The sequence below is a fragment of the Procambarus clarkii genome, chromosome 25 (assembly GCF_040958095.1).
Source record: "Procambarus clarkii isolate CNS0578487 chromosome 25, FALCON_Pclarkii_2.0, whole genome shotgun sequence".
Lineage (NCBI taxonomy): Eukaryota > Metazoa > Arthropoda > Malacostraca > Decapoda > Cambaridae > Procambarus > Procambarus clarkii.
The window spans coordinates 6,803,404-6,816,067 of NC_091174.1; the positions used below are offsets into that span (position 1 = coordinate 6,803,404).

General features: G+C 37.7%; 1 protein-coding gene across 3 annotated transcripts in view; it reads right to left on the minus strand.

The window, feature by feature from the left end:
- Window positions 1–6,971: 6,971 nt before the first annotated feature.
- LOC123756358 (uncharacterized) overlaps window positions 6,972–12,664 on the minus strand; it is a 227,956-nt gene continuing 222,263 nt past the window's right edge. For all 3 annotated transcript variants that reach the window (XM_069331241.1, XM_069331240.1, XM_069331239.1), the window contains exon 14: window positions 6,972–7,504. In XM_069331241.1, the coding sequence (XP_069187342.1) occupies window positions 7,190–7,504 (315 nt within the window). In that variant the 3' untranslated portion in view covers window positions 6,972–7,189. The remainder of the gene's footprint in view (window positions 7,505–12,664) is intronic.

Below are 12,664 nucleotides of genomic sequence, written 5' to 3' on the forward strand. Positions count from 1 at the left end.
AAAATGAGGTAAATGTTGATAAGATAGAGTATAGGATGTCTGAAGAATTTAGCAACCACTGCACTATCGTGCTTAAATACTTAGTGCAGTGAAAGGTGTTGGTTAGCTAAAATGACTGTTGAAGTAGTCGAGAAATTACAGTAATATGAGGGACTTTTTATAGGAAAAGAAATTGAAGATAAAGAAATTAAATTAAATGATGGAACTCTTTGCCTGGTAATGTGCCGATGCAACTGAGCAGTTCATTCGACTCAAGAAAGAGGTGGACGAGGAAAGTAAAATAAACCTCTGATTCAAGAGCTAATACAGGGAAGCTGTAGAAATGAAAAGGGAGACCAAGGTTGCTTGATGAAAGGCTGGAAGAAACAATGGAGGGCATTTTATTCACTGTAGAAAAGGTAAAAATAAAAAAAAAACACATGTAGGAACTAGTTATGGCAAAAAAAAACAGACTTAATCTCACCATGGCTGCTGAAGGAGGCTGCAGAAATACTTTGTCAACTACTTTGTCAAAGAAATACTTTGTTATCTAAACTTTTTAATAAAACGCTCGAGACAGGAAATCTCCCAGAATTCTGGAAAAGAAAAAAATATAATCCTAATATTAAAAAAGGGGACAATCTGGAGGCATTAAATTACAAACCAGTGTCGTTGACAAGCATTCCATTTCAAATGCTGGAGAAAGAAATCCGATTGAGAATGATGGAGCGTCTGGAGAGGGCCTTTTGTAATGAATTGACAATATGGATTTAGAAAGGGAAATACGTGCATAATAAACTTGATTGAGTTGTATGATCGGGTTACTAAAAAAGACAGAAAAAAGATGGCTGGGTAGACCGTATTGTCCAAGATTGTTAACAAGCACTTGACACTTTTCCATGAAAGACTGCTGTGCAAGATGGAAAAACAAGTTGAGATATCTGGGAACTCACTGGTGCCAGAGCTCAGAGGGATAATCTATGAGGATAGGCTAATGGAACTAAATCTGACAGCAGTAAAGGGTATAAGAAACAAAGGTGATATGATCACAGCATACAGGATACTGATGGGAATAGACAAGATGGACAAAGAAAGCCTCTTCATATTTAGAGAAAGTAAAACAAAGGACACAAGTGGAAGCTAGAAACACAAGACAGTCGAAGAATTGTACGGAAATACTCGTGCACAGTTCGGATGGCCACCAAGTGCAATGCACTGAAGGACGAAGTTGTAGAAGCCACCTCTGTCCACATCCTTATGGCCGGATTTAACAAAGATTTCGAACGTCAATAAAAGTTGAAATATAAGGCAACAGGTACCACAAAGCTAGTAGGCGGTACATAACAAGCAAGACCTCATTCCATCGTCAACGCCAGTAGGCAAACACACACACACACACACACACACACACACACACACACACACACACACACACACACACACACACACACACACACACACACACACACACACAAACAAACTCTACATGTTTGATAAACATTGATCATGTTTGAACATTGTGGCTTCACACTTCCCACTTTAATACGCTAACCTATACATATATAATTACGTATCTCGCGATTCATATAACCACTACTACAGTGCCACACATAGTCCTACATATCCCTATATAACACAGCCCCATCTGCCATAATTCATAACATAGATACTACAACCATGCAGCATGTAGCCCCATCGTCCATGTCATATGATGACTATTAACCGAAATGAATATAACATTTGCTACCATACGTGTTTCATATAACCCCCCCCCCCCCATCTTCTGTCTTATGTGCTCTATATAGCTTCCATCTTCAGTCATACTTGCTTTATATAACTTCCATCTTCTGTCATACTTGCTTCATACAACTCTAATTTTCTATCATATGTGCTTCATATAAATCCATCTTCTCTCACATATGCTTTGTATAATACCCATCTTCCATAATATATACTTAGTATAACCCCCATCTTCTATCATACATGCTTTTATAACCCTACCCTCTATAACATAAGCTTCATATAATCCCATCTTCTATAATATGTGCTTTACATATAGTCCCGATTTTCTATATTTCATCCTCCACCTATAACCCCATTTTCTGCAATACATCCTCCACCTATAGCCCCATTTTGTATAATGCATCCTCCTCCTGTAGCCCCATTTTCTATAATACATCCTCCACCTATATCCCAATTTCCTATAATACATGCTGACTATAGTTCCCATCTTCTAAATCATATGCTTCACAATGCTCATTCTAGCAAGTCAGTTAATGTATGAAGACCTATCACCTAAAATATAATTAATATATTCAAGCTTAGTGACAGGCGTGGTCCCTTGTATCATGGAATATGAAAGACCTAGTCCCTATATATCATGGTGCATTGACCCTAAGTGCCATGGCATGGGAAATTTACCATTATGTATGACAAATAATCATGTATGATGGTAAATAGAGCCCACTCAATTATCATGACACGCAATTTTCCAGAAAGGGATAGAGGGTGAAAATGTGTGAGAGAGAGAGAGAGAGAGAGAGAGAGAGAGAGAGAGAGAGAGAGAGAGAGAGAGAGAGAGAGAGAGAGAGAGAGAGAGAGAGAGAGAGAGAGAGAGAGAGAGAGAAATATATATCAAGTGCATTTGTATATTTATTTTCAATACAATCATCTGCAATGAATTTAATTTAAAGTTTCCAATTGCAACTAATTTCGCCCTAACGTCGTACACTAGTTTCTTATTTAAAGTAGTCAACATCTCCATCGAAACGACTAGATTATCATTAAATTGACTGTATCTACAAAATAATTATATTCTACAATAAAATTTGTGGCTTCTATTATGTGTTTGAATTAACCCACATAGGCAAAAGTGAGAATAATATGATGGACTAAAATCCACAAACAAATATACAAGTGATGCGAATTTTCGTTCAGAAAAGAGCGTATCGAAACGTATGAAAGGGTTTAGAAACGGTTCGACAAGGAATATGAAATGATGCTTCAGACAGTGTGGGCAAAATCCAGGAGGTTGTGTTGGGAAAGATATTGAGAGTGAAGGAAAAAAAATGCAATTTCTTTTTTTTTAGTGGGTAAGACTTCTCATTTAACATTTATTCCTGGTGTGATTCTCTTAGTTCTCTACCCACCCTTTTTCCTTATCAGAGGCGTAATCTGTTTTAGTTAGCTGCTGTTCTACGTTTATTTTGTATTGCGTCAACAAATCCCTTCCTGATTTCGTCCCTTTACCAAAACAGTTTTACTGTCCATGAACCCTTACCAACTCAGCCCACCACTTCCCTTCCTTCCCAAACAGCTCAACCCTACCTCTTCCTCCTCTTTCCCACCAGTTCAACCCCCCTTTCCCCCTCCATACCAGCTCAACCTCACTCCTTACCTTTCTCAACACTAGCACAACCCTACCTCTCTCCTTTCCAGCACCCTCCCCTATCCTTCTTCACCCACCAGCACGACCCCACCCTCCTCCCTCCTCGCCAGCAGCAACATCAACGTATCGTCCATTATTTCCAATTTCCGCTACTGACTGATGGTTGGAAGCGCTTTGTGTAAAACTGTACTGATGACCCTCTGGAGGGAGAGAATTTCTTCAAGATTGTTCTCTAAGGCTGTGTAAGGAGTCAAGCGTGCTGCTAAGTGAGGTTCTATGGAACGGGGTTCAACACTCGAGTGATGTTCAGGACACGAAAGAATTTTAGGATAAACAAGAGGTTCAGAAAATTATAAGGGGTTGGGATATGAGAATTTTTAAATCATTGGTTGGGGCTAAGATTATGGAAGGGATTCAAATCATGGGAGGGTTTCAGATCATGGGAAAGGCTCTGATAACGGAGGGGTTCAAACTATGGTGTGGTTAGTCCACGAGTAGGGTTTCAGGACATAAATTGTGGGTTAATAACTCGAGAACGGTGTTCATTTCATATGGATATTCATAGAATGGGGTGTTCATTTTATGATACATTTTAAAATTAGGAAAACTATCAAACGTAAAATGAATTCAATCACTGTCAATGACACAGACCTGTACATGTATAAATCGGATACCCGTTATATGCAGTGAGTAAAATCATGCCAGTACAGTGTATACATCCCTTAAAAGCATATATAATATGCATGGATCAAGGCGAGGAAGAATACGTGACATCATCGGAAGCGGTAATGAGAGTGTTGATGAGTTTGAAGTGTATTGAAGAGTTGGAAGTTTGCCGAAAGGTTCCAAGTGTGTTGTAAGTTTGAAGTTTGCTGCTGAGTTTAAAGTGTGTTGATGAGTTTGAAGTAAGTTGATGAGTTTGAAGTTTGGGGCTTCTTGCTGATGCTGATGGAGGTGCAGTTGCGTGAGAAACCATGTGCATATTTCGTATGGTACAGTATATCTGTATTTGAGAGTGTTCGTTATACACACACTCATTATATCTCTATCTCTGTCTCTCTATCTCGCTCACTCCCTCTCCAACCCACTCACTATCTCACCCTTACACTCCCAATTTATCTCTATCTTCTCCTCTAAAACTTTATAACTATTATGAAAGGAACTTTTTAAACAGTTTCAGCAACCATTATTTATCTCTATAACAAAGATAAATAAGGTCTGCAAGCGTTATTTCGCTCTCAATGACTCTGGATTGAATGACAAATGAATGATTTCTATTTGACTTGCGTTTCGGTTATCGCATTTAATCATTTATTGAAGATGGAACAAGTAACAATTACATTACCTAATGCAAGCTTCAGTAAAGTGAAACAGTAATATAATCGTCTCATATATGTTTTAGTGTTTCATGAACTTCTGTTATTTAAGAAAAGATAGCTTTGGTTGAAAACTTTTATATATATATATATATATATATATATATATATATATATATATATATATATATATATATATATATATATATATATATATATATATATATATATATATATATATATATATATATAAGATGCAACCAGCTTTCTTATATTTTCTTATATTCTAATATACTACCATATTCTAATTGTTGAAAAATTATAAATTATACTTTTCATACTGAAAAAAAGGCTGCCAGTGCAAAAAATTAAATGTCTATGATTCATTTTAAAAGATAAATTGATACTTTTAGCGTAGTTTATGGGGCCAAAAAACTATGTTCAACTGCCAGAATATTGAATTACGTAACCTCAAACATTTTCAGTGTTTGGTAGAAAAAGAAAGACTCAAGGTGGGATACGGTTGGTTTGGAAGCATATGATAGGCCTTCTTTCAGTAAATTATTGATACAATGATGATACATGAAAATGATAGAGATGATGATGAACTAAGAGGATTGATACTGGTGGGGACAGTGATTATAATGAACTAAGAGAACTTACACAAAACACGCACACACACATTATATATTATATATATATATATATAATATATATATATATATATATATATATATATATATATATATATATATATATATATATATATATATATATAATGATGTGTGTGTGTGATATTAATGTGTTACTGTAATGGAAAACAAGTTACGCCAGTCCAGTGGCTGGGTTTTTATATAAGAGTTTAAATAAATCCAGTGATGTTGATAATCCTTACATAATGCAGGCCTTTGAATAGAATAATCATAGACCTTTCAGGGAGCAACCAATTGACTGGCAACCATTAATTAAAACCCATAGGTAAAGAGGATAAATATATATGTATATATATATATATATTATATATATATATATATAAATGGCTTGCATAAGTGATAGGAGAGAAGGGTTGGCATCTGGGCAGTATTCCTTCTGTAAGTCATTTGGGAGCCTGGCTAGCTAAGAGACGGACAACAACAACATGCACAAGTGCATCGTACCTCCTTTGAAAGCCAATTAAAAGCAGTTGGGGGAGGGAAAGGTAGAAATGTTTTGTTTTTTTTTCCAGTGGGACGCACGGTCCATGATACTAGAGTCATTTATGTACAAGACCAAGAAAAAATGACTTGTCAAGATATATCAATACAAAAGGAAATATTTGAAGGCATCGCTAAAGAGAATCATTATAGAGGAGGTAAGTCATCAGCTGACGACCTTTCCTTTGTCTTTTGCTTCTCATAAAAAGTCTTACCGATAATAACTGAGAAGAGAGAGAGAGAAAATACATTATATGAATATATATATACATTATATATATATGTATATATATGTTCACGGAGAGAACTGCTAGTTGAAGAGGTTCTTGGGACGTCTCAAGATACCTCGGGACCTCACAAAACACCACGGGACGCCAAAAAACGCCTCGCAACGCCATGCAGCACCACAGGACACCAAGGAACGCCTCAGGGCGTCACAAAACACAACGAGACGCCATGGAATGCCTTGGAACACTACGAAATACAACGGAACGCCAAACGAGCGCCTCGAGGCGATAAGACGCCTGGCAACCCCGTAAGACCCTATGGGGCGACAAAAGATGTCAAGAGATGCCACAGGACGCCTTGTAACGCCACGGGGCGCCAAAGGACGACGGGGTACGTCCCCTGGGACGTCATGGGATGCCAGGACAGTGAACCTTGAGAGTGCTACAATCCACATGGTTGAGGGAGTAGGTCTTCATATGTTACAACATCCTTTATTTTGTCTTCTGATGAACATATTTGCCTTCATTTCTCTCCAGGATTCTTGTGTTTTTGGTCATTGTTGTTGCTTTTCATCATGCAGCATTAGGTGGGCTTGATGTATCCTTGTTGTGTCCTCATAGTACAATGTACTTGTATCACTGAGTTTCTTATTTAGTGTGTTATTTGTTTGGCACTCAACCCTTCGCTGAGGGGATTGTCCGCATCACCACTCTGGGATCAAAAAGCACTTGTGGATCTGATAAAGTGATGTAAAAATAGAGCGTTTGGCAAAATGAACAGGGGGAGAGGGGGGGATATCATTATTATACACTTTCACATCTTATTACAGACTAATATGTCCTCTAAAAGAACTTATCAAAAATACTATGCTTCTTTGTTTTTATTTCTCTTAAAAGACTGCCTGACTACAAGACACAACTGCATTTATCAAGAGAGAAAGTTTGTTATTTCTTCCCTTTAGGTTCATAACCAGTGTACACTTTTGTGCGTCTCAAAGTTCCTCAACGAACTCTCTGGTCGAAGCTTCGGGGCCTCAATTGATAGGAGTCAAAGGCCTCCTTTATTTTGGCGGCTTAATGAAGGCGTCAGGTGGTCCTAGTAGAGGCCAGTAGAGCCCCGGTAGCCGTAGTAGAGACCAGCATAGGACCGGTAGCCTTAACCGAGCTCAGTAGAGCCCAGTGGGTGAGCAGGAGGTGAGCAGAAAGCCCGGCCAACAGTGCCAGGAGATCGAGATGGACTGAAGCAGGTGCCGCGGCGGGGGACGTCTGGGCCTCAGGTATGTTGACGTCTACAGCAGCCAGGATGAACATGGAGAGGATAGAGTCTGTAATGATGTCGGGATGGCGGGGTCGAGCGTTGATCTTTTCAGCCAGGTCCCGCAGGGGTCCAGCACACTCCTCCTGAGGGAGGCCAAACAAACATATATGTACATAGATAAAATGCATAATTATATATATATATATATATATATATATATATATATATATATATATATATATATATATATATATACACACACAATGCACAGACTTGCTTATAAACCACGTGGTGGGTGTGGGTGTCTAAAATTCTATACTTCTAACTTGTGGTTTATAAGCAAGTCTGTGCATTAGGCATGGGCACCGAGTTCTCCCATATAATAGGGCTTGATGAAAAACGCGAGAGATCCCTCACTATCTCATTGCCTGGAGAGGCTTGGAGTTCTGGTTGGTTAAATACCCTGGAATTCCCACCTCTTTAAGGGCTCTGAAGTATGGTGTAGTGGATACAAGTGCGTACCTGCCACCTTGATGGCCAGTGTTCGAGTTCCCTGGTGGGTGTGGGTGTCTAAAGTTATATATATATACAAATCTAATGCATGTTACATAAGATAATATGTAACATTATCTTTTAATGAGAAGGCTTATATGATCATAATTAGAGGCCAGATACTTGGAGCTAGCCTCACCCAACTCTTGCACCCTCATTGCTATGGGGTAAATACCCAACACGGTTTGGGCAAGGTCGCCATAATTCCCAGAGAAAAGAACATGCCGGTCACGTACTGACTACGACAACCGTCCAGACAAATACTTTGAAGAAAAAAATTCAGTACAATAATATTTTGTTACACTTTTGTAAACATTATCAGTAGTATCAAAACAGTAGAAAACTTCTGTTAACGTTCCAGAGATAAGTGCATGATATTTTACAAAACTGTGCGGAAAATAATTGTCTTGACATTTATATTTTCAAAGTATATAGACAGATAGTCGCCAAAAGACGCTGCGGAAATAGCCTTGGGGTAAGTGTGTGACCGTGACACTCTGTTCTCTCTTAAATAATGACAACACCGACCCAAAAATGTTGCACACGTACAGGAATCAGGGTAAAATGTTGGGTGAGGGCGCTGGGTGGGCAGCGCTTCGGATTCGTAGTCCTGAGGTTTCCGGTTCGATCCCCGGTGGATGCGGAGACAAATGGGCAAAATGTTTGTTTCACCCTGATGCCCCTGTTACCTAGCAGTAAATAGGTACCTGGGCGTTAGACAGCTGCTACGGGCTGCTTCCTGGGTGTCTGTAACAAAAAGGAGGCCTGATCGAGGACCGGACCGCGGGGACGCTAAGCCTCGAAATCATCTCAAGATAACCTCAAGAAGGGTAGCCCCATGCATTTGACCTCCCGCCATGAATGGGCAGATATATATATATATATATATATATATATATATATATATATATATATATATATATATATATATATATATATATATATATATATATATATAAACCTAGAAGGGGTACCACCTCTGGTGCAATTGTAGGGATATATATATATATATATATATATATATATATATATATATATATATATATATATATATATATATATATATATATATATATATATATTATATGCCAATGACAACCAAAATCACATAGATTCATTCGGGAATCCACTTTACAACTAGACTCATCGATAACAACGCTGTTATTAAATAGTTCAATATTAAACTATGATGTGAAACGTCAGATCAACAAACAATATTACTTTTCAATACATCATTATGTATTCCGACCGTGAGCCGTCTATATGGCATGATTAAACTAATTACATAATATAAAAAATGTGAAAGCAATTACATCATAATAAATCTGAATTCAGTGCTTTACTATGGACACCGGTTATAATAAAATGGCGTTCGGTCTCCACGTTGAATGACGATATAATGGCAGCTGGGAAATAATGATTGATATTGTCGTCAGATTTACCCTGAGTTCAACCTTGTGTTAGCGACACGCCTTTGGACACATCCCGTAAAGGAATCACTCACAAAGCACCAGCCAGTGGACACAACACTCCCTGAGCACCACCCTGTGGACACAACACTCCCTGAGCACCAGCCAGTGGATACAACACTCCCTGAGCACCAGCCAGTAGACACAACACTCCCTGAGCACCAGCCAGTAGACACAACACTCCTTGAGCACCACCCTGTGGACACAACACTCCCTGAGCACCAGCCAGTGGATACAACACTCCCTGAGCACCACCCTGTGGACACAACACTCCCTGAGCACCACCCTGTGGACACAACACTCCCTGAGCACCAGCTAGTAGACACAACACTCCCTGAGCACCACCCTGTGGACACAACACTCCCTGAGCACCACCCTGTGGACACAACCCTCCCTGAGCACCAGCCAGTGGATACAACACTCCCTGAGCACCAGCCAGTGGACACAACACTCCCTGAGCACTAGCGTGTATAGTAGTAAACAAACGCTAATATGTGCAGATATCTCCACATTGTACACGAAACTATAAATTGTGTAATATCTTCATGAAATGTAACGAAAATGTACATACTGTCCGTTCACTTTCAGCTTGGACTGCAAATTTTCCAGCCCGTCATTAAAACAAAGTTTATTTTTATTATTATTTTCTACCGCAGACGAGGCCACACATTTACAATGCTAACCTGCATATATACATCTTCTTCTGTTCTCTAAAACAAAAGGTTGTAAGGATCTTAACGAATTAATCAAATAATGACTTCATTTGTGTTAATACTGACACAAGTCAGTATTTGGACATATAGTCCACCTAGCCATGTTCGAGGCAATGACTTGAAACGTGCTTCGTTTCATCACTATCATCCTGTAGTGTAAACACACCCTAAATCATCGTCATCAGAACAACTTACATAATCTAACCTAGACCTAATAATACATAAACCAACAACATGTGTTAACATTTCAGATTTTTTTTTATTATACAGCGTGGAAGCTTCCTTCTGTCAGAAGCTTGACTACTGAATAAAAGTGCACCAAATTAGTAAAACTTAAGTTAGTATTTTACTTACAGCTTGATCTGGAGGATGGGTTGAAATTTTTCATAAATCACTGTAACCAAACACCTTATCTAACCTTGCCTAGTCCTGATAATTCACAAGCCCACATTATAATATTAATTTAGATTTGCAAAAAAATTGTTTTCTGAATGAAAGATTCATCCTTTCAGTTAGTTGTCTGATGTATAAATAAAAAAATCTGACTTATTTAAATATATGCAAATAAATGTTTGTTAAGTTGGAGCAATACAAATATGTATATGTTATCAAGCATTGATAAATCAGCCCGTCTTCCTAAGGTTTCCCAACGTCAAGAAAACTGTCAAATTAAAGTATCCCCTCCTAACCTACCAGAGGATCCAAAACAGAAAATGGGACAATACGTCACTTGCGCGAGCCAGTTCCATTTGCTAGTACGACAATTTTTCAATTTGTGTAACACATACGATCGAAACGCGACGTCCTTTGTAAGAGGACAGGTAGGATAAATACCTAATTTTACCTCAGATCTAGATACATCTACAAACGTTAACATTCCCCTAGAATGGAATGGTAGACTATTGTATAATAGACTATGACCATACAAAACATTTTATTTTAAATTAGGTAAGAGTATACGGATTCTAATTAACAAAGAACTGCTTAAAACGCTACGTATATGGTTGTCTCGTAAATCGAGGAGGGTGACTAACAGCAGTTATACACGGAGAAAAATATCAATAACCAAGTAAAAAAATTTATTAAAGCAGTCTAGAAATTCAAAATTTCGTCCTAAACGATAAAGCTTGTCAAACCTTGCGGCAAGATTCACTAGTTAGGAATTGAGGTTTGCTATAAGTAAAATATGCTAGGTTTTTACCGACAAACAAATATCGGAGAAGAATAAGATTAAAAATGTTATAAGAAAAATGTTTATCTGATATAAGCCAGACAAAGTTTCATTGCATTTATGACTTACAACGAACTAATATACTTGGCTACATCCTTGAATAAGATGTGTGCAAAATTATTTCCTGAAAATTACAATATCAACTGCATAGGCGTGCTATAGAAATCTAGTTAGGCATACACACATATGTTGGACTTACCTCGACAAAAACAAGCCAGAGTAAGAGAGTAAATGGAGAAATAACACACAACTGTATTTTAAGAACATAGAACACACACATATTTATACATATATTTATTTATTAAATTGGGACTTGGATCACTTATACCGGCTATCATATTCAAAACCAATCATCATACATCCCCTGTTAATTCAATATTAAATTAACGTTAATTACGTTAATTCAACGTCTAAGTATCACCGTTCTTAGATATTGTGCCCACTGTGTGGTGGTGGGCACGGTGTTTAAGTAATTTGTATGGCCTGGTAACTGTTACTGAGACGATAAGAATCTTCTGTAAACCAATATAATCTTGGCATATCTCTGTTTATCAGTGCATCATTTCTTATCAAAAGTTCTTTGCATTCCTACACTTAGTTTATGTATGACGTGATATCACATGCGGAAATAACCTATTTTTAATTGAATACCAGGGCATGTTTAGAATGTGTATAATTTTCTGTATACTCTTTGGGATTCCTTCATAATAATTGTTTTGCTTGTACAAATAACTATTAAAGGATTTCTAAATCAATATCTTATTTGGTCGACGTTTTCCTCAGGTTAATGCTACAGGAATATGACTGTAGGCGATTATATAAAAAATTAGGACAAGTGGAAAGATACAGCAGAGAGGTCTTGATGTATGTATGGAGATGTAATTATCATAAGGATATGTAACAGTATATTGGGGGATAACAAGAGTGGTGGTTGATATCACAGTCATATTTCCAAACTTATCAAACTAAAGTCTCAGGGTTTCGAGTCTATTCTAGCAATAACTGTTTAATGAGCGTTATTTTGTTTCAATAGAAGTGGGATGTGGTCCCTCTATTTGTAGCTATATGATAAAATGCTTACTAAACATTGTTGACGTTAAAGCAGTAGAGAGTTTGTTAACTAGCTGTACGTCTCCTACTGGACAAAAGAATTTGTATAAGAGTCGATTATCCAACTTATTTCCCAATGATACGGTACATATAGCAGTAATATGGAATGTACCCAAAATATGGCTGCTTGTATATATAACATTCAGCAATATGGTTGTAGGGAAATGACAACATGACTTAAAACAAAAGCTGTTGCATAAAAGCAAAGCATAACCTAACATGCCAAGC